A 27746-nucleotide genomic window follows, 5' to 3' on the forward strand; every position below is an offset into this window, starting at 1 on the left:
CGATCAATGCTTCTCATCATCTTGTACACCTCTATCAGGTCACTTCTCATCCTCCATCGCTCCAAGGAAAAGAGGTCGAGTTCACTCAACCTGTTCTCATAAAGCATGCTCCCCAATCCAGGCAACATCCTTGTAAACCTCCTCTGCACCCTTTCTATGGTTTCCACATCCTTTCTCCAGTGAGGCGACCAGAACTGAGCACAGTACTCCAAATGGGATCTGACCAGGGTCCTATATACAGTTGAAGTCAAAATTTACATACACCTTAGCCAAATACATTTAATCTCAGGTTTTCACAATTCCTGACATTTAATCCTAGAAAACATTCCCTGTCTAAGGTCAGTTAGGATCACTACTTTATTTTAAGAATGTGAAATGTCAAAATAATAGTAGAGAGAATGATTTATTTCAGCTTTTATTTCTTTCATCACTTTCCCGGTGGGTCATAAGTTTACATACATGTTGTTAGTATTTGGTGGCATTGCCTTTAAATTATTTCACTTGGGTCAAATGTTTTGGGTAGCCTTCCAGAAGCTTCTCACAGTAAATTGCTGGAATTTTGTTCCATTCCTCCAGACAGAACTGGTGTAACTGAATCAGATTTGTAGGCCTCCTTGCTTGCACACGCTTTTTCAGTTCTGCCCACAAATTTTCTATCGGATTGAGGTCAGAAAATGATGTAAAGTCTGGTTCATCCTTGGGAGCAATTTCCAAATGCCTGAAGGTACCACGTTCATCTGTACAAACAATAGTACGCAAGTATAACATCATAGGACCACACAGCCGTCAAACCGGTCAGGAAGGTCAGGATGTCAGGAATTGTGAAAAACTGAGTTTAAATGTATTTGGCCTAGGTGTATGTAAACTTCTGACTTCAACTGTAGCTGCAAAATTACATCTCGGCTCTTAAACTCAATCCCACGATTGATGAAGGCCAATGCACCGTATCCTTCTTAACCACAGAGTCAACCTGCACAGCAGCTTTGAGTGTCCTATGGACTCGGAGTCAAGATCCCTCTGACCCTCCACACTGCCAGGAGTCTTACCATTAATACTATATTCTGCCATCATATTTGACCTACCAAAATGAACCACCTCACACTTATCTGGGTTGAACTCCATCTGCCACTTCTCAGCCGAGTTTTGCATCCTATCAATGTCCTGCTGTAACCTTTAACAGCCCTCCACACTATCCACAACACCCCCAACCTTTGTGTCATCAGCAAATTTACTAACCCAACCCTGCACTTCCTCACCCAGATCATTTATAAAAATCATGAAGAGTAGGGGTCCCAGAACAGATCCCTGAGGCACACCACTGGTCACTGACCTCCATGCAGAATATGACCCATTTAAAACCACTCTTTGCCTTCCGTGGGTAAGCCAGTTCTGGATGCACAAAGCAATGTCCCCTTGGATCCCATGCCTCCTTACTTTCTCAATAAGCCTTGCATGGAGTACATTATCAAATGCCTTGCTGAAATCCATATACACTACATCTACTGCTCTACCCTCATCAACGTGTTTAGTCACATCCTCAAAAATTTCAATCGTGCTCGTAAGGTGCGACCTGCCTTGGACAAAGCCATGCAGACTATTGCTAATCATATCATGCCTCTCCAAATGTTCATATATCCTGCATCTCAGGATCTTCTCCATCAACTTACCAACCACTGAAGTAAGACTCACTGGTCTGTGATTTCTTTGGCTATCTCTACTCCCTTTCTTGAATAAGGGAGCAACATCCGCAACCCTCCAATCCTCCGGAACCTCTCCTGTCCCCATTGTTTTGCAAAGATCATCACCAGAGGCTCAGCAATGTGCTCCCTCACTTCTCACAGTAGCCTGGGATACGTTTTGTCCGGTCCTGGTGACTTATCCAACTTGATACTTTCCAAAAGCTCCAGCACATCCTCTTTCTTAATAGTTACATGCTCAAGCTTTTCAGTCTGCTGTAGGTCATCTGTACAATCGCCAAGATCCTTTTCCGTAGTGAATACTGAAGCAAAGTATTCATTAAGTACCTCGGCTATCTCTTTCGGTTCCATACACACTTTTCTACTGTCACACTTGATTGGTCCTTTTCTCACACGTCTTATCCTCTTGCTCTTCACATACTTGTAGAATGCCTTGGGGATTTCCTTAATCCTGGTCTGCCAAGGCCTTCTCATGGCCCCTTCTGGCTCTCCTAATTTCATTCTTAAACTCCTTCCTGCTAGCCTTATAATCTTCTAGATCTCTATCATTACCTAGTTTTTTGAACCTTTCATAAGCTCTTCTTCTTGTCTAGAATTACAACATACTTTGTAGACCAGTTAATTTATTTGACTGTGAATGAAGTGACTCTACTGATGAATTCATTCTTACCCCTTGTACTGTCTCCATTTCCATCCCATCCAAATTCTTTGTAATGTATTGCTTCCATTCCTAGATTATCCACTGATGATGTGTCAACTTCCAAGTGTTGATGAGAATAATGTTTTTCCCACTCAACCTGCTTTATCCGTCTGTAATCTTATTCAGTTTATTGAACATCAAATCATCAATATATACAACAATCTCTTTATCCTAATACCATGCTCTTCTGGTCACTGGCTCACATTGGACCAACTCTTTCATTCTGGTTTATCCAAAGTTTCCAATCCCAGTTTTTATTTGTCAAAAAGTCTTTTTTGTGATTGTATTTCTTAAAAATACAGTTACAATTGTTATGTAAGCAAATGCAGAAACTGTTATTTCTCTTGATTTAGCCCAGATGAAGAAAGCTTCAACTGCTCTCTGTGGTAAAGACTTCCACAAATTTGCCTTATTTAAGTGGTTTACCCCTTATTCTTAGATTATGTTTGCAGGTATTGGACTACTGCATTTTCAGGAACATCCTTCGTGGGTCTAATTAATCCAAAGCTATTAGATTTTTGTAGGTCTGTGTGAGATCTCCACTCATTCTTCTATCCTTAGTGAATATAAGCCTGGTTTTGAGGCTTCAGTGTTCTGCCTTTGTCCCTTCTCTTGTCAGTAGAAACATTTCCGCCAGGCTTAGTAGCTAAGCCACACATGAAGGCCAAGAGTTGGACTTGGTTGTCAGAGCCTGTTAGAATTGCATGCTGTTTGGAGCACCTTATAGGTCGTGGGAGCTTATCCCCACTACCACCCCTGGCTATTACAACTTTAGGAACTTTAGATGTTACATAGTATTATAATACATTTTCCAATGCGCCTGGTGAGTTTAGAGGCATTGTGGATCTGGGGTCCTGGTGAGTTAAAGGGAGTGAGGAAGCAATACCTAATGAGTCAGATATTGAACTATCAGGACTTCTGAATTATGGGATTTTATTGCATAGTGTATGGATTAAAGTGATTGACATGCCAGTGTGAGAGAGTAGATAATAAATGTATCTTTTTCCAGCTGGCATATGGTGATAAGTGGAGTTTGGGCTACAGCTGTTTACAATATATATCAGTGGGAATATGAATGGGGAAAACTCCAAAATTTGCAGATGACACACAAATGGAGGGAGAAGCAAGGGGAGAATGTGGACTGTGAGGAAGATGCGGAGATTCAAAAGTGTTTTAGACAAATACAGATACAGTTTAATGTAGATAAATATAAGGTGCTTCACTTTGGTCCAGAAAACAGAAAGGCAAATTGTTATATGAAGGAAGTTAGATTGAGAAAAGAGAAGATGCAATAAGACCTGAGTGTCCATTTGCACTAATCACTAAAATCAATTGTTCAGAGGCAGCTAGGAGTGGAAAGATAGATTGTGTGTTGACCTTCATTTCAATAGAATTTGAGTACAGAATTAAAATTGCATTTGAACTGGGTGCAAAGAGGATGTACCCAATGGCTAGAGTCCAAAACCAAGAGTCAGAGCTTCAGAGTATGGGATGTACCATAATTCAAAATAATAGCTCAGGTGACATTTCTTCCCCATGAGTTTGTCCACAGACGCCAAGAGATTTTTAAAAAATCGCAAAGGAGGTGCTAAAGTGACCAAATGACACAGGAAGAATTTGAGAATCTGAAGTGGATGATTAGGCATAATCATGTTAAATTTTGGAGCAATGCTAAAAGCCACATGCCTTACTTCTATTCCTATTGTCTGTTTCTATTTTATTTTATTTAGACATGCAGTGCGGAATAGTATCTTTGAGCTGTGCCTCCCAGCAACTCCTGACAACCTTGATTTAACCCTACTCTAATTATGGGACAATTGCCCAGTATGCCCTTGGACAGTGGGAGAAAACCCACGCAATTCACGGGGAAGATGTACAGAGACTCCTTACAGAGAATGCTGGGGAATGAACTCTGAACTCTGATACCCTGAGCTGCAATAGTGTCACACTAACTGCTATGCTTCCCTGACATATGAGAGTATGTTCAATGGCCAGTGATACTGATTGAGCTAACGATGCTCTCTGTGGTTCAAGAGAACTCCCAGTGCTTATTTGAACAATACTTTGAAGTCTCTAATATATCTGAACTAATAGGCTGAATTTCTCAATTTTTAATCATATCCAGACACGCACTATATTTAATGATATTGCACTGCTTGGGCATTGCACTGAGATATTTATGTAGATTTTGTAGCATGGGAGTGTGATCTGAAGTGGAAGTGCTGCCAGTGGAACCAAATTGACCATGCCATAATCATTTAACAGGCTGAGGAGTGAAGCCAATCCAAGTCTGCACAGTGGTGTTCATCAGTCAAGCAGTTTACTGTCAACATGTGGTTAGAATGCAGTGAATGTTTTCTTTCATGTGAGGTAGATACAGTAGCTTGCTGTTCTAAATATGGGAATGTATTTTTTATATTCTCCAGTGGTGTTCTAACACCTCTTTTTAAAAATTAAAACTTGCAGGCCATTCTGGTGTTTGTGTGGACTTTTTCTTTCACCCCTGAATTTATTGTTTTTCTTTCCTCCATCTAAAAAGTCTATATTTCATGGTTACAATATTAATTAACAACTGTAATAGTACCTATCAAAAGAATGTACATGGATATGTAGATCTTAGCTCCCTGATCTACCGTTTTACAGGCAGAAGATTGAAGAGCTGGAGGCTGAGAGAGGGCGCCTTGATGAAGCCAACAAGATCTTGGAAATGAAACTGGAACGGTGCACTCTACAGGTACAGGTGTCTGAGGGCTAGGTGAAGTGCAATACAGTAGCACATAGTTTCAGTTACTTACTCTAGTAAAGACAGCAGAAGGAAACAGCCAGCAATGTCAGCAGGGTGAATTGCAATTATCCAATAAGACCTGGGCTCATTTTGTTAATGCAGCACTATTGTGATTTGGATCGAACTGCTAAAAAGACTAAATGAAACATATTCCGGACCTGCTTTGAAAAAGTAAATGTATACATACTTGAAGGGCAAAAAAAATCCAGGGCATTGAGATTCGGATTGGTGACAATTGGCCAATTAGATAACACTTTCATTCGGCTGAGGAAATACAATATTGTTGAGCATTCTAACTTTGAGATTATGTATTAGGATCTTATTATACCTTGTGAGGCTTTCTTGATGGGTATTAAAATGTAATATTGTTTTGAAGATGGGTCAGAAATTCATTTACTACTCAGGAGGATTTTCAGAAGAAAACAAATTATTAACTGTTCAGTCATCTCATTTGCTGTGCTTATCAATTGTTTTCAAATTTATTAGAAGTCAAATCTTCTTATGTCAATTTGGAATTCAGCATTGTGTTTGGCTTATGTTGCACTAGACCCTGATACCATCAATGCTGTTGATCGTTGAAAAGTGGTAAATGTATTTGTAATCTTTAGCTGCCAAGTACAGATATTCTTTTAAAGAAAAGTATAAAATAATTGTTTTTAAGTGTCTGCACAGGTAAGTGTTTATACTGATAACCTTTTAGAAAACCTTCCTTTTGAGCTTTTGACAGAAAAGTCATAGATTTCATCTAGCCTGTGACTCAAGAGACCTATTGATTTTATCTTAGCATTGATTAGGACTGTATCCAATCTTCTTTTAATTCAAATCTCAGGGAAGAGTTTGCTGGCCATTCTCATTAGCTTCTTGCACTTGAGTGTTAGCATGCAGATCTGTCGCTGATCTAGTGCCAAATGGTAAAAGTTAAAAATGTTGTGAAGTTAGCCTTTAATGTATCTAATATATCTGAACTAATAGGCTGAATTTCTCAATTTTTAATCATATCCAGACACGCACTATATTTAATGATATTGCACTGCTTGGGCATTGCACTGAGATATTTATGTAGATTTTGTAGCATGGGAGTGTGATCTGAAGTGGAAGTGCTGCCAGTGGAACCAAATTGACCATGCCATAATCATTTAACTTGACAAATGAAGTACAATGTTGGAAAGTGTATGGTTATGTGGCAAATGAAGTACAATGTTGGAAAGTGTATGGTTATGCACTTTGGCAGAAAAAATAAAGAGGCAGACTATTATTTAAATGGGGAAAGAATTCAAAGTTCTGAGATGCAACGGGACTTGGAAGTCCTCGTACAGGATTCCCTTAAAGTTAACCTCCAGGTTGAGTCAGTAGTGAAGAAGGCGAATGCAATGTTGGCATTCATTTCTAGAGGAATAGAGTATAGGAGCAGGGATGTGATGTTGAGGCTCTATAAGGCGCTGGTGAGACCTCACTTGGAGTACTGTGGGCAGTTTTGGTCTCTTTATTTAAGAAAGGATGTGCTGATGTTGGAGAGGGTACAGAGAAGATTCACGAGAATGATTCCGGGAATGAGAGGGTTAACATATGAGGAACGTTTGTCTGCTCTTGGACTGTATTCCTTGGAGTTTAGAAGAATGAGGGGAGACCTCATAGAAACATTTCGAATGTTAAAAGGCATGGACAGAGTGGATGTGGCAAAGTTGTTTCCCATGATGGGGGAGTCTAGTACGAGAGGGCATGACTTCAGGATTGAAGGGCGCCCTTTCAGAACAGAAATGCGAAGGAATTTTTTTAGTCAGAGGGTGGTGAATCTATGGAATTTGTTGCCACGGGCAGCAGTGGAGGCCAAGTCATTGGGCGTATTTAAGGCAGAGATTGATAGGTATCTGAGTAGCCAGGGCATCAAAGGTTATGGTGAGAAGGCGGGGCAGTGGGACTAAATAGGATAAAATGGATCAGCTCATGATAAAATGGCGGAGCAGACTCGATGGGCCGAATGGCCTACTTCTGCTCCTTTGTCTTATGGTCTTATGGTCTTAATGTCTGTTTTGTAGCATGCAGTTCATCACTTTAAATTAAGAGGTGAATATACAGTAAATATTGTTATGCTGAAGCAGCCGAAGCAACATTTTTGATGTTCATAAGTCTACAGTCTCAAGTCAGGTAGAGATGTATTTGCTTTTGCTCAATTCAATGAGTTATTTGTTCAGAATGTTCTAATGATATTGTGCAGCTAGAGGTTTCTCATAGTTATTTTCTGCATTCATCTCTTGTAACAGATGTTCATATAAGTAAAGTTACTGTTTTGCAGTCCCAAGTGGGTGAATTTTGGATTTCATTCATATATCAGGAAAGTAATTGAACAAAGATGTATTTGTTATTAATTTCACTTTAAAATCACAGTGTTATATTTATTTTGTCATTGTATTTATTTCTTCTGCTGTGTGTGGCTATCCATTTATTGATTGTCCTGGGAAATAGTGCTGAGCTGCCTTTGTGAATTGCTTATTTAGGTTTGGTGTCACCGAGTAGTTTTCTCAGCCATCATTGCTGTGAGTGAGGAAGTGCATGTTGACTAAGTAAATCTGGCAGATTTTCTTCTCTCAGAAAGATTAATGAACCAGATTGTTTTTTTTAACAACAGTCTGGAAGATTCATGCGCATCGTTTCTGATACCAGCTCTATGTTCGAAATTCATTTAATTCATGGAATTTATGATCCCTACCTGCTTTAGAGGAAGGAATTCAAATTCATGTTTTTGTATCATTAATCCAAACCTGGATTGTTAGTTCAGTGAAATGTTACCATTATAATCAATTGTTTCTGTATCCATATTTATGGTAGTGACTGTTTGTATATGTTATATAAATATCACACTGAAGTGATAGCTTATTACCAATTAAAAGGAAGTGCATGAATGCACAATATTTCAAATAGTGATGTAACTGGTAAACAAACAGAACCCCTTTTTCTTTTCTCTGAATAGGTTAGGAGTATCAAAACAGTAGCAATGTTAGGCAAAGTCATCATTTGTTTCAGGTATTCAATTTGTACATCATTAATTGTACATTATTAAGTCATCAACTCTTAGCATAATATTAAATTTGAATTAGTATACATGTCTAAAATGATGCACAAGATATCATTAACATTCAGATTCTTGGCTGAAGTGTACCCCTTGTTTCCCTTACTGTTAATCAAATGATGGCTTTTTGGGAATGGCCCAAATGCTAGAATTAAATCCATATTTTTCCCTATCAGGCCCTTTTATCATAGACTAATTCTATCTAGGCAAATGCAAGCCTTAAATATGTTTGCATAGCAATTGTGCCCTAATTATTCAATATGAGAAGCTCTGAATTTTGTTGGTGAAAACATACATATTCAACTTTTTGAAGTGAAGAAAACTTAAAATGAGCTGCCACATCTGTTGATAGAAATATAGTAGTAAAGCATACTCAATGCTTTGCACATCTGTTCTGGATATAAAATCTTTACAATGGAACTAATTAGTTGTTTATAATAAAAAAATACCGCTTTGTTCTGTAGATTTGCCTTGGTGTCTACATGCAATATATCTATATACAATATATTCCAAGCTGTGTCACAGCAGGTGGATAGTCTCCATGAAAAGGTGCAATAACCTGTAATTAATAATCTGTTCCACAACTATATAAAAACTTGGGATGTAATTGAGAACCATTTGTACGCAGAAACTTGTAGAGAGAATGGAAGGAGTATGTAACTTGGCAAGTCACCAACATACTGAACACCCACTTTCCAGGCTACATCCCACATTAATGTCACTGCATCAATCACTTCAAATATGGAATGGAACATCATCCTTCTTCCCAGGGGTTTGTTGATGGAGAAGAGTAATCGCCTATTATCTCTGAATTTCCTTCCTGCATATGTGTCGGTCCAAATGTCTTAAGCTTGCTATTGTACCTACTTCCCAAGGCAGTGCATTCTAGGTACCTATGACTTTATGTGTTTAAAAAAAAAAGCCTTGTAGATGTTTTTATACTTTATCACACTCACCTTAAAGCTGTGTCCTCTAGTATTTGACAGTTTCACCCTGGGAAAAACACTGTGACTTTATAATCCTATATGTGCCTCTCATATTTTTACATTGTTCCATCAGGTTATCCCTTAGCCACTTGCACTCAAGAAAAAAACAATCCAAATTTATCCAATCCCTACTTATAGCTAACCCATACAACATCCTGGCAAATGTCTTCTGCACCCTCTCCAAAGCCTGCAGATCCTCTGGTAAAAGCAGTGACCAGAACTCCACAATGTAGTTCAGATGGAATTCACCCTGCAGTTTGAGAGGGAGAAGTGAAAATCTGATGTATCACTATTATTGAATTAAATTTATTTAAACCTTACATCTGTCCCACAATGTGAGGGAATAAAAATCTTTGTGTTATGACTCTGTTGCAACGTACAGACATGTGAATTTAAAAGTCTAATGGCTTGTAGAAAGAAGCTGTCCTGTAGCCTGTTGGTCCTGGCTTTAATGCTGTGGTACTGTTTGCCAGACGGAAGCAGCTGGAACAGTTTATGGTTGGGGTGACTGGTGTCTTCCAGGCCTTCTTTCTGCACCTGCTGATATAAATGTCCTCAATGGAGAGAAGTTACAGTGAACAAAGGGTATTTCAGAGGCATGAGAGAGTAGCTGGCTGAAGTTGATTAGATGGGACACTAGCAGAGATGATGGCAGAATAACAGTGGGGAGTTTCTGAGATCAATTTGGAAGGTGCGTGTACAGATACATCCCAAACAATAAGAAGTATTCTAGAGGGAAGATGAAGCAAATGTGGCTGACAAGAGAAGACAAGAACAGCATTAAAACAAAAGAGAGGGCATATAAAAGAGCAAATATTAGTGGGAAGTTAAAACACACACAAAATGCTCTTTGGCAGGACTCGGGGGTTTCAGCCTGAAACATCGACTGCACTCTTTTCCTAGATGCTCCCCGGCCTGCTGAGTACTTCCATTTTGTGTGTGTTGCTCGGATTTCCAGCATCTGTAGATTTTCTCTTGTTTGGAAAGTTAAAAGATTGGGAAGCTTTTAAAAGCCTAGGGAAGGCAAATAAAAAGGAGAAAAAAGATAAAATATGAAGGTAAGCTAGCCAATGATATAAAAGAGGATATTAAAAGTATTTTCAGATATATAAAGAGTGAAAGGGATGCAAAAGTGGATATTGGACCACTAGAAAATGAAGCCGGAGAGGTAGTAATGGGGGCCAAAAGAGGTTCAGGGTAAAAGTTAGTGTATTTGCTATTACTAAGGAGAAAGTGCTTGGAAAGCTGAAAGTTCTGAGGGTAGATAAGTCAACTGGACCAAATAGACTAAACCCCAGAATTCTGAAAGAGGTAACTGAAGAGATTGTGGAGGCATTAGTAGTGATCTTTCAAGAATCACTAGATTCTGGAATGATTTCAGGGGTCTGGAAAATAGAAAATGTCATTCTAGTCTTTAAGAAGGGAAGGAGGCAATAGACAAGAATTTATAGGCCAGTTAGCCTGACTTCAGTGGTTGGAAAGATTTTGGAGTCCATTATTAAGGATGAGCTTCTGGGAAACTTGGAGGCACGTGATAAAGTAGGCCAAAGTGAGCATGGTTTCTTTCAGGGGAAATCTTGCCTGACAATTTTTTGGAATTCTTTGAGGAAATAAGAGACAAGGATAGAAAATGGAGAGTCAATGGACATTGTTTAGTTGTATTTTGAGAAGGCCTTTGACAAGGTGCCATACATAAGGCTGCTTAACCAGATAAGAGCCAGTGGTATTACTGAAAGATACTAGCATGGAAAGGGGATTGGCTGATTGGCAAGAGGCAATGAGTGGGAATAAAGGGAGCATTTTCTGATTGGCTGCTGGCGACTAGTGGTGTTCCGCAGGGGATGGTGTTGGGACCGCTTTTTATGTTATATGTCAATGATTTAAATGATGGAATTGATGGCTTTGTGGCCAGGTTTGTGGAAGATACAAAGTAGGTGGAGTGGCAAGTAGCTTAAGAAGCACGGAGGCTGCAGAAAAACTTAGAGAGAGAGACCTGGTGGTCCAGGTCCTTGCTGAGGCAGGAGTTCATCCAGGATTCCCGAAAGGTTAACTTGTAATATGAGGAAGGCAAGTGCAATGGTAGCATTCAATTCAAGAGAACTACAATATTACTGCAAAGGTGTATTGCTGTGGTTTTATGAGTCATTGGTGAGGCCTCACTTGGAGTGTTGTGAGCAGTTTTGCGTGTCTTATCTAAGATAGGGTATGCTGTCATTGGAGTGAATTCAAGTGAGATTCATGAGAATGATTCTGGGAATGAAATGCTTATCATCTGTTGAGTTTTATGGCTCTGGATCTGTATTCACTGGAATTTAGAAGAATGGTGGGGGGATCTCACTGAAACTTATAGTGAGGGAGTCTAGGACCAGAGGACAGCCTCAGGATAGAGGGATGTCCATTTAGAATGGAGATGAGGAGGAATTTCTTCAGCCAGAGGATGATGATCTCATGGAATCACAGGCATCTGTGGAAGCCAGACCTTTATGTGTATTTAAGGTGGAAATTGACAGGTTGTTGATTAGTCAAGGCGTGAAAGGTCATGGGAAGAAGCCAAGAAAATAGGGTTGAGGTAATGGCTCAGCCATGAAAACATGGTGGAGCAGATTTGATGGCCGAATGGCCTATTTCTTTTCCTGTCTCATATGGTTGTATGAAAATTTAGTTGTATAGTGCCACAACAACAAATTTGCTTTCAATGTCAGCAAAAAAAATGCTTATTATTTACTACAGGAGGAGGAAAGGTCAGTAATTTAAAATTCCTTTAGGCTATAATTTCAGAGGATCTGTCCTGTGACCAGAACTTTGTTAGATGTTGGCACAAATTTGGCATGTCATTTAGATGGACAGTGGAGAGTATCCTGACCGGCTGCATCACAGTTTGGTATGGATATATGGAAAAGCCTCCAAAGAGTAATGAATACAGCCTAGACCATCGCGGGAAAGGCCCTCCCCACATCTACACGGAGCACTGCTGCAAGAAAGCAGCATCTACCTTCTAGAACCCCCATCAACACCCCGCCCCCGCCCTCCTCAATCCAGATCATGCTCTAGTCTCGCTACTGTCATTGGGAAGAAAGGTACAGGAGCCTAGGATCCCACACCACCAGGTTCAGCAACAGCTGTTAACCTTCAACCATCAGGCTCCTTCCTGCGTAACTTCACTTACCTCAACACTGAACTGATTCCACAACCTTTGGACTCACTTTGAAGGACTAATTTTCTCAGTATTATTTATTTACTATTTATTATTTGTATTTGCACAGTTTGCACACTGATTGTCAGTCTTTGTATGTATTTTTGCACTGTTTCTATTGTATTTCTTCATTTTACTGTTAATGCCAGCAAGTAAATGAATCTCAAGGTATATGGTGACATATACAATACGTTGATATCAAATTTACCTTAAACTTTGAATGCACCTAATTTCTCTTCAGAGGGTGAAATTTCTTGCAAGAACATTTAATCTAAGCCAGTTTGAACTTTTCTGCCATATTTCAGCATCCGTATTGTAAGGAGAATAGGGGTGTCCCTTTCTGAATCATATTTGTGCAGCAGAGAGGAGATACTGTATGTCTAAAGGGATCAAGCCACTAGGAGCAAAGCAAAAGGTGTAATCAAAAGCTAAAAAAGATTAGAATGTATGAGGTCAGGGGTGTTCTATGTTACTCTTAGTTGTCAACTGCTCCATGAGATAACTATTGCGGAAAGTTTTTCCTCAACCCTTCCAGCAGAAAGGCTAAACAATAACTCGGTGTGGCACTGACACAGTTAGTAGAGCCACTGTCTCAGCTCTAGAAACCCCAGGTGATCTTTACATTGGTTGCTGCCTGTGAGGAGTTCTTCAAACTCCCACTGCTGCAGTCAGATGTTCCCACCTGCTTGAAAAACGCATCAATAATACCATTGTCCAGGAAGAACAGGGTGAGCTGCCTTCATAACTACCACCAGGTATGACTCATATCTGCTGTGATGAAATGCTTTGAAAGGTTGGACATGTTTGGAATTAATTCCTGTCTGAGCAAGAAACTGGATGTGCTGCAATTCATGTCATGTCATGTATTCTGCAGAAATTCCCTGATGACTCAGCAATAGTTGGGCATATAAAGGGAGGATGGGAGGATGAATACAGTGCTCTTGGGAGGATGAAGCAGAGCCCTGATGAAGGACTTTGTCAAATGGTACAAGATGAATCATCTGCAGCTCAACATCAATAAGGAGATGGTGATGGACTTTAGAAAGACTAAGTCTGCGCTGCTCCCTGTTTCTATGGATGGTGAGAATGTGGATGTGGTGAGGACCTACAAGTACCTGGGGGGTGCACCTGGATGATAGACTGAGCGAACACCAACACAGAGGCTGGGTACAAGAAGGGCCAGAGTCGCTTTTACTTCCTGAGGAGACTGAGGTCCTTTGGCGAATGCAGGCCTTTCCTTCACATGTTCAACCAGTCTGTTGTGGCTAGTAGAGTCTTCTATGTGGTGGTGTGCTGGGGCAATGGCGTCAACACAGGTGATGCCAGCAGGCTCAATAAACTGAGTAGAAAGGCTGGCTCTGTTATAGGAGTCAAACTGGACACACTGGAGGTTGTGGTAGAACAAAGGGCTCTACGGAAAATCCTGGCAATTCTGGACAATGTTTCTCACCCTCTGCATACTACCTTGGCTGAACAGAGGAGCACTTTTTGTAATAGATGAAGGCTACGTCCACACTAGACCGGATAATTTTGAAAACGCCGGTTTCGCATAAAAACGATAGGCGTCCACACCAGGCGATTTTGAAAATACCTCCGTCCACATTAAAACGGGTATTTGGGCGAATCTCCTCCTACTGGGCATGCACAGGACACATCTACAGAATCCACCCACTTCGATGAGTACGCTGGACTCTGACAGTTTGGACCAAGCAACAGGTGATGGCTGCGACATGTTTGGTGTGGAATCTTGCCGTGAAAGACCTGGTGCGCGTTTGTCCAGTTACAGATTAGAGAAACTTAAAGGGAAATTGCCAAATGATGGACAGCTGTTGGCTCTTGTGCAGGAGGACTTAAAACTAAAAAACAATACTGGAGCGTATGGAGGCAACCGACAGGGAGTTCACGGACAGTATGACCTGGCTGACGACGAACATTGAAAAACTGACTAACTCTGTTACAGAGGGATTTGCAATGATGAAGAATATGATGGCTCCCCCCGAACCCCCCCCCCCCCAGTTTTTGAAAAGCTCCGTTTTCAGGGGAGGAAAATGGCGTTTCAGTGTGGACGGAGGGTCAAAACGAAGAGAAAAAGCTCCGGTTACAGATTTATCCAGTCTAGTATGGACATAGCCTAAGACAACTGCGCTGCTCCAATGAGTGCTGTAAAGGTCATTCTTACCCTTGGCCATTAGGCACTATAATGAGTCAACCTATAGCTGGGGAAGTGATGACCCCCTCCTGTTAGACTGTTTGCGGTAACTTATTTTTAAATTTTTTCTTAATTATAATATTTGTGTACTTGTAATGCTACAGTGACACTGTAATTTCCTTTGGGATCAATAATCTATCTATTTATTTCCCACAACCCATCTGCAGCAGGTGTAATCTCAGTGGCTCTGCAATGGACTTTGGACCGCCTGAGTAACAGCAATACCTACAACATTCTGCTGTTTATCAATTACAGCTCAGTATTCAACACTATCATCCTCTTGGTACTAATCAACAAGCTAAAAAACATGACTCCCTATTCCTCTGTTGCAATTGTTGTCTTGTCTTCCTCAACAGGAGACCAAAGTCAGTATGGATTGGTGATGACATTTTCTTGTTCTTGACAATCAACATCAGCGTACCTCAAAGTTGTATGTCTAGCTGACTACAGTCACTTTACACTCATGACTGTGCAGCACAAACACCAGCTTTAAATTTGATGAAGGCACCACTTTTGCAGGTCAAATCTCAGATGGTGACGAAGAAGAACACAGGACCAAAGTAGATCGGCTGAATGATGTCACAGCAAACCCTCGCAAACAATGTCAGTAAGACCAAGAAACTGATCGTGAACTTCAGGAAGGGGAAATTGGGAAAACGCACGTGAATCCTCATTGAGGGGTCAACAATGGAAAGGATTTACAGTTTCAAGTACGTGGGCTTAAACATCAGAGCTATCCTGAGCCCACCATATTGATGCAATCAGTCATGATACATTAGCGGCTTTACTTCATTAAGAGTTCTGCATCTTCAAGCAGCAATCTGAACTGGCTCACTCCTTGCCAACCTGACCTTTTCAATCTGGTCCAGTGCTTAAATTTCTGTCCGAACAATGGGTTCTGCTGCTTGAATATACTGGACTTCACAGTCTTAATTTGTCATGTTAGTCTCCGTCCGAACAATGGGTTTTGCTTCTTGAATATGCTGGACTTCGCTGCCTTGAGTCAGCCTGTAAATCTCTATACAAACATTGTTTTCAGTATGCAACCTTCTACTGTATCTTTCAGTCCTGTGCATTAGAACCTCAGGCCTTCCTAACTTCCTGAAATCCACAATCAATTCCTTGGGCTTGCTGACATTAAGTGTAAAGTTGTTGCTGCGACTGCACTCAACCAGCTGAACTATCTTACTCCTGTTCTCCACCTTATTGCCATCTGAGATTTTGCCAACAGCAGTGGTGTCAACACTGAATTTATAGATGGTGTGTGACCTGTCGCTAGCCACATGGTCATAGAGAGAGTAGAGCAGTAGGCTATGTGCTCATTCTTGAGATGTACCTGTGTTGTCTGTCAGTGAGTAGGAGTTGTTATTAACTGACTGGTTTCTTGGTAAGGAAGTCAAGGATTCAGTTGCACAGGGAGGTACAGAGGCCTGGGCTTTGAAGCTTGTTGATTAGTACTGAAGGGATGATGATGTTGAACACTGAGCTATCTGACTTATGTGTTGCTGTTGTCTGGGTGGTCCAAAACTGAATGGAGAGACAGTGATGCCTTGCAAGGGTGAACGTCTTCAGTTGCTCACTGCTATAATCAGAGATTCACATCTGGTTTGAGAGCATCAATCATACCAGTGCCTAAGAGTAGAGTGAACTTCCTCAATGACTATTGCCAAGTTGCCCGCACTTCTACTGTGATGAAGTGCTTTGAGTGGTTGATCATGGCTAGAATTAACTCATGCCCATGAACACTACTTCATTATTTTGCTAACTTTTTGCACTACTTACTTAATTTAAGCAAGACAGTGCTGGTGACTAATGGCGACGTCCTGCAGATAGTTCACGAAGCTACTTTTTCACCTTCTTTTAAAAATACTTCTACTATGATCTGTGTGCAATTGGAAGCTGTAATTTTACATTTTGATAATGTGTTTTTGGGCTGACTGAGCAATCTGGCACCTTTGCTGTCTCTGAGGGAATTGAGTGTGGTTGAGAGCGAGTTTGGGAACAGAGTGTGCAACCGAATTGCAGAGCCTGAACCCATGATCTGCTCTAATTCTCGGCCAACTCAACTGTTTAAAGCATCGAGCAAGGTTGAAATCAATGAGGATGAGAACAAAAGGGGAACGGGTGTTCAGTGCTATCTGTCTGCATTTGACTGATCTCCTCGCTGTTGCTCACTGCTGCCAGAGTCTTCGGTCTTGGGCAAAGTTTGATCGGCATGGTTTGCGGATTGGACTCATTTCTAGAGGACTCTGCAATTCATGTTAAATATGTTTCATGTTTCTGGTTACTCTTTTATTTATTACTATTTTGCGTGACTTTAATAGGGGCGGACTGGCTTTGCGGCCTGCATTCTGTAAATGACACAGTGCTAAATTGAACTGAAATGAACTAAACTGAACATTCCTAGACTGTTTCAAGAACTCTACGGTTGGATGTTTAATATTCTGTGTGTTATTCACTCGTTTTTTTGCCGTTTGCACAATCTGTTCTTTTTTTTGCGCGTTGGGTGTTTTGGTACTTTCTTCGAACAGGTTTCATGGTGTTTCGGTGTTTCTTTGTTTCACGGCCATCTGCAAGGAGACAAATCTCATGGTTGGATACTGCATACATACTTTGATACTAAGTGTATTTTGAACCTTTGAATCTTTTGAATATCTTTATTATTGTAATCTTTAGTATTTTCATGTATTGCACTGTGCCACTGAACAGAACAACAAATTGCACGACATAAGTCGGAGATAATAAACCTGTTTCTAATTCTGATTCAGTGACACCTGTTGTGGTGGTAGGCATATTGCACTAGGTCTAGGTCCTTATTCAGGCAGGAGTTAATTGTAGCCATAACCAATCTCTTCAAGTACTCCATGATAGTAGGTGTGAGTGCTACCAGGTGATAGTCCATGAACATTACCTTGCTATTCTTTGTACTATTTATTCATTTGTTTGTTTGTTGTAACTTATAGTAGTTTTTATGTCTTATACTGTATTGCCCTTGTATTGTATCACCAGTCTGTAGTTTCTTGACGTAGTTTTGCTCCCCTTTTTAAACAATGGTATTCTTCAATCCACCGGAACCTCACTGGCGGTCAGTGTTTAAATAAAAATCTTTGCATGAGCTTCTACAATTTCTTCGCTATCTTCCAACAAGGTCCGAGAATGCACCAAGTCAGGCCAAGGGGATTAATCTAGCTTAATACCTCCTCCTTGCTAATTTGTTCATACGCGGATAACTCCTCCCTTCTAACTTATCTGTGGACAAAGAATATGGATGTTGGTCTTCATTAGCTGGGGTACTGAGCATGGAGGTAATGGTATAAGTTTGCTTTGGATATAGCTGGAATATTTTGTGCAATTCTAGTCACCACACTAAAGGAAAGATGTGAATGTACTGGAGGGGATGAAGAGGATACTGAATTTACCAGGATATTGACTGAAATGGATTATTACAGATATGAGGAGAGTGGTGGATATATGGAATGCTCTGCCCCAGAAGGCTGTGGAGGCCAAATCTCTGAATGCTTTCAAGAAAGAGATGGATAGAGCTCTTAAAGATAGCGGAATCAAAGGTAATGGGGATAAGGCAGGAACTGGATACTGATTGTGGATGATCAGCCATGATCACAGTGAATGGCGTTGCTGGCTCGAAGGGCCGAATGGCCTATTCCTGCACCTATTGTCTATTGTCTATTGACTGGATCAACTGGTGTTTGTTGTCTTGGAGCAAAGGAGCTAAGGGGAACCTGATGGTATTTTACAAAATTATGAGGTATAAATATGTTGGATACTGATGTTTCCTTGTGTAACCCTCGCTTAGTCTAGCGGTATCACTGAGGGGTGATATCTCCTGCTCAGCCAAACTTTAGAACTCTCGTTTGAGTGAATGCTGTGCGGTGTCCCCTGTTTCAAATCAGTCCCCCGTAATGACAAGCCGTACACAGGATGCGGTTAAATAATTAAGATTTTATAACTCTTACTTGAACTATGGGGTTAGTAGACAACCAAAATATAAAATAAAAGGCGCCACTGTATCTTTATTCAGTCTGTGCATGAATAATTGGTTGGAGCTCATGCAATATCCTCTTTCCACCATTCGATCTCCTCCGATCTCTGCTGGGTCTCAAGCCCCCGTTCGGGGTCCATCTGCTAGCCAGCGCACAGCATCTCTTTGTGTGTGTCTTCTCTCTTCATCCCCATGGTGCATTCTCCCCAAATCCCAGGCAAACAACGGCTTTCAGATACACAAGAAAGAATAACATCTTTCCCAATTGGTTAGCAAATGAATATAAGTCCCGTTATCACTAATTATAACCCAAACATGCTGCTACACAGAACCCCTTACCTCAGCAGTTAACATTACAGAGAAGCCATTTTATTATAACACTACAGAGGGAGGAGAAGATGGCGGCGCGACGGCAGCGCGCGCGACCACTTTGGTGGTGATGTCTGTTATCTGCCAAGTAGGGGACCGTGCACAATTCTGATTTGATGGAGATAGATTTGAGAGCATGGAGGAACATCCGGAAAACTTCTGAAATGCCCGCTTCGCTGCTGCTGCTACTGTGTGGTAACCGGAATCTCTGGAGCAGAAGGCCCCGAAATCCTCGGCTTTGCGTGTTTCAGCGGCCGGGGCGAGGTCGAAGGTGCTCGGCAGAGGATGGTACTCGGGAGGCTGTATCGGAGAGGCTGGGCTGATCGGAAGTCCGAAGTTTTCGGACGGATGAACTCAGTGTCAGCTGTGGTCAGCTGCTTCCAAGGCATCGGCAAGTTGACGGTGCCTGGAGGTTTATGGCAGGGAGTTTCTCCCTTTTGCCGCCTTCTATCGTGGACTCGGGAGTTGATCGACTCGGGGACTTTTAAGACCTTATTTACCGTGCCCATGGTTTGTTCTTCATCAAATTATGGAATTGCTTTGCACTGCTGTAACTATATGTTATAATTATGTGGTTCTGTCAGTGTTAGTCTTTGGTCTGTCCTGTTTTCTGTGATATCACTCTGGAGAAACATTGTATCATTTCTTAATGCATGTATGCATTTCTAAATGACAATAAAAAGAGGACTGAGTGTTCTAATAATCTAAAAAAGAAACCATTTTATTAGCCTTAGCAAGTAACATAAAAGAAGAAACCCTGACACTTGTAATAGAGACACCAAAAACTAGGGGCTTCAGGTGAGGAGTCAGTAGGGATCTGAGGAAGAGTTTTTTTTCCCCGCACAGGATGGCTAAAATCTGAAACATATTGCTGGAGAAAGTGATGGAGGCAGTACCGATACAGTCTAAAATGATCTGGAGGAGCACTTGAATTGCCATATAACATATAACCATATATAACCATATAACAATTACAACACGGAAACAGGCCATCTCGGCCCTTCTAGTCCATGCCGAACTTTTACTCTCACCTAGTCCCACCGACCTGCACTCAGCCCATATCCCTCCATCCCTTTCCTGTCTGTATATCTATCCAATTTAACTTTAAATGACAACATCGAACATGCCTCAACCATTTTTGCTGGAAGCTCGTTCCACACAGCTACCACTCTCTAGGTAAAGAAGTTCCCCCTCATGTTATCCCTAAACTTTTGCTCTTTAACTCTCAACTCATGTCCTTTTGTTTGAATCTCCCCACTCTCAATGGAAAAAGCCTATCCACGTCAACTCTATCTATCCCCCTCATAATTTTTAAATACCTCTATCAAGTCCCCCCTCAACCTTCTACGCTCCAAAGAATAAAGACCCAACTTGTTCAACCTTTCTCTGTAACTTAGGAGATGAAACCCAGGTAACATTCTGGTAAATCTTCTCTGTACTCTCTCAATTTTGTTGACATCTTTCCAATAATTCGGTGACCAGAACTGTACACAATACTCCAAATTTAGCAGTTGTGGGTTTTGTTTGGGATGGTGGACAGTGGGAGGAGGGTTGCCTGGAGTGGTGGGCAATGGGGGAAAGGTGGACAGTTGTTTTTTTTCCCCCCGCTGGGGAAGTGGGCAGTGGGAGGGATTGCCTTGGGAGATGGGCAGTTGTGGGTATTGCTTGGAGTGGTGAGTAGTCGAGGGAGGGTTGCCTGGGGCAGTGGGCAATTAGAGTTGTGTGAGTTTGGGGGGTGGGCTGGAGGGTTTACTTCAATGTCAGAGTGTCTTTTAATTGAAACTTAATGCTAATGTCTCCATCTACACGAAGGGAGACACTAAACAGCTTATAGCACTATTTAAAATAATTTAGAGATATCCTAGAAAATATTTCCTTAACACTTTCAAAATCTAATTTACAGCACATTTATCTAAATTCCCTTTAAGAGGAATGACCTCTGAGCAATTTGACCACATAGCCAACTCTCCCAGGGGCTCTTAAGCTCCCCAAGTTTGCCAATTTCCAGCCGTACCTGGAGCGGATCCTCTTCCTCTCGTTTGGAAGTTGGCTGGCTGTTCATTAGTGAGGCTACGTCTCCCGAGATGCCTCGCAAGGAAGTCAAATTTTGCCTGCAGGCTGTCAGGGATGAATGTTTGAAGTTCAGTACTTTAGCTTTTCTTCATTATCCAAACCATTTTAATTCTTAGTAGAACTGCAGGTGTTTATCCAAAGGAATTATACCAGTAGATTTGATACTCTTTAGAGTATACAGTAAAACTTCAATAACTTGATGTTCAGTTTTTCAGAGATCCCAGTGGTTCAACATTAGGCTGACATGCACTCCTTTTGAACTCGTGTTCTCATTTGTATCTGATCTGATTCACTTGTTGACCAGAAAACCTTGTTTACAGCTTATTTACATGGTTACCCCAAAGATCCCTACCAGAGATGTTTCTTTATCTCACTCTCCCATTCTCTCTGCAGCTCTACAAGCTTCTTTTACCTCCTTCAACTTGATACTTTAACTTTGTTTCTCTTCCCACAAATGTTGACTGATCTATTATTTCTGTTATTGACCCCAGCAGTAATTTTGGCTAACCATCTTCAGTGACCTTCTAAGGTGATGTCAAAAGTAGAGATTGCACAACGTTGAAGAAAACAGGCAGCCTTTGCCTGCATGCAGCAAGTCTCAGTTAGCATTCAGTCACAGACCAACAGCAATTAATACAAATGCTAGGTAATTCTGCTTTTTGCAGATGGACAGTTGACAAAGTGGTCCCCTGATCTACGTTAGGTCTCACTAATGCAGAGGTGGTTGCCTTGGGAGCACCAGATACAGTAGATGATCCCCAAGTATGAAATGTTGCCTCACTTGTAAGGACTGTTTTGGTGTGTTGGAGGAGGTGAATAGGCAGTTGTAGCACTTCTGCCACTCATGGATAAGTGCCAGGAGGGATGTAAGTGGGGAGTGATGAATGGACATGGGAATCATGGAGTAGCGGTCCTTACGGAAAGTGGAGAGTTGGAGGGGGGGTTGCGAGGTGAAGTATTTGGTGGTAAGGTCCTGATGAAGATGGTGGAAGCTGTGTAGAATAATGTTTTTGAACTTAGAGGGTCATTGGGTGGTAAAGGGAGGTCAAGAGGAACTCTATTCCTGATAAGGTGGCTGAAAGATGGGGTGAGCACAAACGTCTGGGAAATGGGGTAGTTGAGGGTGCGGAGAATGGGATGATCAATGGTGGAGAAAGGGAAACCCGTTCTTTAAGGAAGGAAGACATCTCAGACATCCTGGAAAGTAACATGAATTTGTATGTTCCTTCATCTTTCGGATTACTACTCAATTTATATCATTATTTCTGAATATTTCACTTCTGCTCTTAAGTAATACTTTAAAAGTGGCATGTGAAAATTGAAAGACTTTGCATTAAGTGTGAATTCATTTTCCCTTGATAATCAATTCTTTTTCCTATGTAATGGCAGATTTCCTTTCCTACATTGGCTGGTTCAGGGCTGACATATCAATTCCCAGTAATTTCATCTGCTATTCCAGCTGCACTAATTTTCTGGATCAATGTTTGTTGGCCAAAAGGATTGTGGAACTATGATTTCAGTGCTAGTGTAGTATTTTCTCTACTAACTGTACCTAACTGTCTAAAAGTTGACAAATGTTTGATAAAATTTAAAACTTGTGAATTCAGATTAATGTGTGAAAGGATAAGAATGTGGATCAAAAGATATGAGGTGGAGTATCTGTGAATCGGGCTATTATTTGGTAGAGATGAGCTTTGGGATATGTGTATACAGAGGTTGATTGTAAAAAGAATGTTTTTCAAAATTTGAAAAAAGTTTGGAATGCTTTATTAGTTTGGTGGAGGCAGGAACTTCCGTTATCAAATCTATCATAGTTAAGTTATACAAATTTGCAGAAATGTAGAAGTATCAAGCTGTAAAAACAATTTAACTGCTCAGCAATATTTCGCTACAAAGTTCTCACTGAAAAATTTTGCATGTATTCATTCATTATAAACTTTATTTGAAAGAAACTTTTCAAATTCCTTCAGAATCAGAATCAGGTTTATTATCTCCGGCATGTGTTGTGAGATTTGTTAACTAAGCAGCAGCAGTTCAATGCAATACATTAATATAGAAAAAAACACAAAATAAAATAATAAATAAATAAATAAATAAATTACGGTATACGTATATTGGACAGATTAAAAACCGTGCAAAAAACAGAAATAATATATATTTTAAAAAATGAGGTAGTGTGCAAGTGTTCAATGTCCATTTTGGAATTGGATGGCAGGGAGGGAAGAAGCTGTTCCTCAATCGCTTCAGGCTTCAGGCTTCTGTCCCTCCTACCTGATGGTAACAGTGAGAGAAGAGCATGCCCTGGGTGCTGGAGGTCCTTAATAATTGATGCTGCCTTTCTGAGACACTGCTTTTTGAAGATATCCTGGGTACTTTGTAGGCTGGTACCCAAGATGGAGCCAAATAAATTCACAACCCTCTGCAGCTTCTTTTGGTCCTGTGCAGTGCCTCCCCACCCCCCCATATCAAACAGTGATGCAGCCTGTCAGAATGCTCTCCACGGTCCATCTATAGAAGTTTTTGAGTGTATTTGTTGACATGCCAAATCTCTTCAGACTTCTAATGAAGTAGCTGCTGTCTTGCCTTCTTTATAATTGCATCGGTATGTTGAGACCAACATATCAAAGCATTTTCCTTGAAACTGAAGATTATTTTACAATGAATAGTCAGTGCTGATGTACACTGAGATGATCAGTATAGCAATAATAGTTAGATGGTCATTTATCTTAGTTAAGATTGCAGAACCCTGGTTTTGAGCAATAATTTTAAGACCATCTGAAAATATGTAACTGCCTGTTAAATATCATTGTGATTCAATCCTAAAACTCCCAACTCAAAATAGAATTGTGTCATCTTAATTACCTCAGTTCAATGTTCAAAAGTAAATTTATTGTCAAAGTACATACAGTATTATGTCACCATGGGCTAACCTGTGACTCATTTTCTTGCAGGCGTACACAGTAAATACAAAGACATAGAATAGAATCAATAAAAAACTGCACACAAAGATGGGCAAATAACCAATATGCAAACAAATTGTGCAAACACAAAAAAAAATCAAAATAATGATAGCACGTAAATAGGTAATAAATATTGAGAACATGAGCTGTAGAACATGAGTTCAGAAAATACCTCACCATCAACTTCTCAAGGGCTATCGGAGGTATACTGTACAATATAAACTGGCCTTACCAACAGCATCCAAATCCCAAAGTGCGAATAGATATGTCTGTGCAGATATGCTGTCACTTATCATGTGGTTCCTCTGAGTAACCATGCCAACAAAATTTTTGCTACTTACTGGCACTCACTCCTTGAATGTCACATATGCAATCCCTCCTTTGAGGATCTGAGCGAGTCTGGCTTGAGTCCAATGTTAGCATGACTGAAACCATTTTTTATTTGTCACCATTTTACAATTTATAGCACACTTAGACTTACATTAAGTGTGAAGAAAATATGCAATAGAAGTTGGATACCTAGTAAATCCAGAAAATGATGAAAACACTCTGTGGGGTCAGGCACTGCCTGTAAAATGAGAAACAGAGTTTGTAGACCTTCTGTTAGGTCTGTAATCTGAAATGTTAACTTGAATTCTTCTTCCATAAATCCTGTCGGACCTCCTGAGTGTTCCCGGCATTTTTTTTTCTCTTGCATCTGCAGTTTTTATTAAACTTTCACAAACTTAGATATATATTGGTTATAAAGTAAATGCTTTAAACATACAGACCATCATGGAACTTCCATTTGAGATTGGGTGGCCTTCTGTAGTAACTAGCAGCATTTATACTTCAAACAATATGCCTGGTTTGTAGTAAAGAACTACCTATTTAATTTGAGGTCTTTAAACTGAAAAATATCCTGTGTATGTATAAAAGTAAACACAAATGTAACAAAGCATAGCTATATTCTTGTGTTGCCAGTGAAACAAAGCTTTCTTCCTTCTTGATCAGTAAACTATCTTTGATGTCTACTAGCCTTGATTTCATTTCTGGGTAAAAAATAACTCTGGATTACTGTTATAGTGGATGTGTGTTGGAGAAGTCGGAAGAGATTGAGCAGTAGGGCTTTCAGCACTTTCAATGAATAAATAATCACTGGTAGAACACAAGGATGCAATGAGATATGACATAGGTTAATGTCACTAAGGCAGAGCTTTCTGTGTGATGACTCTTTTCAGGACTTCTTTTACTCAGAGTAGGAAACTGCAGAAGCACTGATGAGATGCACAGCCTGGTTTATAATTTTGTGTGCAGGTCATAGAGAAGTAATGAAGGCAACCGATCATTTTCTAGAGGCAGATTTGTGGACTTCAGGGTGAAACATTGCAAGTTCAAAGCCAACATTCCTGCCCTGTTCTAATCCATCTCCCATGATCAGATGCCTCTTTTTTCCCTCTTTTCCCACTGGCCTCATAAATAGACCAAAGTGCGGAAGTGGAGTCATTTATCTCATACAAGAGAAAATTGACAGGCCTAGTGCACCCTGTTGTCATGCCTTCCCCTTTGATTGTAAGGACTATTGTCTCTATTCTTGCATTGCACAATGAGAAAATCATAATGGTCAGAACTGAAGCAGTTTATGCTGGGAAGTAATAGATCAGTGACAACGATTCTGGCCACAGAATCCCAGGTGTTGACAAGGACATCCTCATCCCTTCATATCCTCCTCCTTACTGGATGACCGTATATAAATAGCTCATTGATGGGGTAGACTTGCAGTACCTAAAGTTCCTAACGTTCAGCATTGTCCTGTGATCATAAAAAAAGACATTTATCAAAGACGAGATGCACCCCTGAGAGGCTGCTGCGTCTGAACGTGTTACCATCTTACTGGAATTACTTCTAGTTTGTAGATTTTGCAATGTTTAATTACTCTTGAGAAGGTGGTGATAAGCTGCCTTCTTGAACCACAGTAGTCCCTGAGGTGTTGGTATATCCACAATGCTGTTAGGGAGGTTGTTCTAGGATTTTGACCCAGTAACAGTGAAGGAATGGCAATATATTTCCAAGTCATGATAGCTACCCTTACCCTTCTGATTGGGAGAGTTGGTGAGTTTGGAAGGTGGAGTCTAGGTGATTGTAGAAGTACATCCTGTACATTAGGGGTTGCCAACCCATCGATCGCGATCGACCGGTCAACCTTTGAGACTTTCCCAGTCGATCCCGAAAAAAATGAAAAATAAATACCCAAATACTGTTGTAATGTGAGCATTATAAAAAATAAGGAATACTAATTAGGATAATGGTAATATAGCAATATTTTTGCTATTGAAAACTATTTGTAAAGAGAGATTGTTTCCGGGTTGCGGGGCTTTAGTTCCGTTCTCTATGCCCAGTGCGCATGTGTGTAGTTCCCCCGCCGTGCACCACATTTTCAGTGTAGCTTGTGCTGCATCAAAATGACCAATTAGATTAGATAAGAGTACAGACTGTCGCAAACGTCAATATACGGCACTCGCTGGTGATATCCTGCAAGGTAGCTAGCTAGCATGGTGGAGGCTCCATGAAAGAAGGCGAAAACGTACAACTTCCAGCCAGAATGGGAAGAGGAATTTCTGTTTACCTTGGTGAAAGACAAGTGTGTATGTATGTTGTGCCACCAAACACAAGCACTGACTAAAAGAGGGAATCTGGAGTGGCACCACAACACCAACCACCAGAAAATTAAAGACATCTACCCCCCAAAGAGCGCAATTCGTGCCAGGAAAGTTGAGGAGCTGAAATCGGGGTTGAAGGCCCAACAATCCTTTTTCACAAAATATGCCGCTCAAAATAAGGCTGCTATTGAAGCATCATTTCATGTAAGTCACCTTTTGGTTAAACACAAGAAGCCTTTTACAGGTGGTGATTTGTTCAAGGAAGCAATGGCCATTACCGCAGAGACTGTTTTTAATGACTTTAAAAACAAAAACGGCATCACAACCACAATACATAATATATTGCTTGGCCCTACAACAGTAACAAGGAGGGTGGAGTCACTGTCAGAGGATGTGGATCGACAAGTGTTAAAGGACTTGTCACTCTTTGAATATTTTTCACTGCAGTTTGATGAATCCCTGGATGTAATGCAAACAGCTCAGCTTGTTGTATTTGTCAGAATGGCTTTCCAGGATTTTACAACAAAGGAGGACTTCCTCACTCTTTTGCAATTAAAGGAGAGAACGAGAGGTGAGGATATTTACAATGAGTTTAAAAACTATATCTGTGAAAATAACATCCCCATTCATAAACTGGTGGCAATTACTACTGATGGCGCCCCAGCAATGCGTGGTGCGTGCGTTGGTTTTATAGTACTGTGCCGTAATGACCCTGATTTTCCCAGCTTCCGAGATTATCACTGGGATGATTCATCAGCAGGCCTTGGCTGGGAAGGTCGTGGACTTTTCTCATGTAATGACACTGGTGGTCAAACTGATAAACTTGATTCGAGCAAAAGCGCTTCAGCACCACTTATTCAAGGTGTTATTGGATGAGCTCGATGCCGCTTATGGAGACATAATTCTTCATGCTGATGTTCGGTGGTTGAGTCGCGGTAAAGTGCTGCAACGATTTCTTGACTTGCTGTCTGACATAAAGACTTTCCTGTCAACAAGAAACGAGGAGCACGAGGAGCTGTCAGATGATGTGTGGCTACTGGATTTAGCATTTCTGACAGACATAACGGC

General features: G+C 40.7%; 1 protein-coding gene across 2 annotated transcripts in view; it reads left to right on the forward strand.

The window, feature by feature from the left end:
• The window catches only part of mad1l1 (mitotic arrest deficient 1 like 1), a 1178242-nt gene that overhangs the window by 555240 nt on the left and 595256 nt on the right, over positions 1 to 27746 (forward strand). For both annotated transcript variants that reach the window (XM_063058642.1, XM_063058644.1), the window contains exon 15: positions 5041 to 5131. In XM_063058642.1, the coding sequence (XP_062914712.1) occupies positions 5041 to 5131 (91 nt within the window). The remainder of the gene's footprint in view (positions 1 to 5040; positions 5132 to 27746) is intronic.

This window comes from Mobula hypostoma, chromosome 9 (genome assembly GCF_963921235.1).
Source record: "Mobula hypostoma chromosome 9, sMobHyp1.1, whole genome shotgun sequence".
In the NCBI taxonomy this organism is placed as follows: Eukaryota; Metazoa; Chordata; class Chondrichthyes; order Myliobatiformes; family Myliobatidae; genus Mobula; species Mobula hypostoma.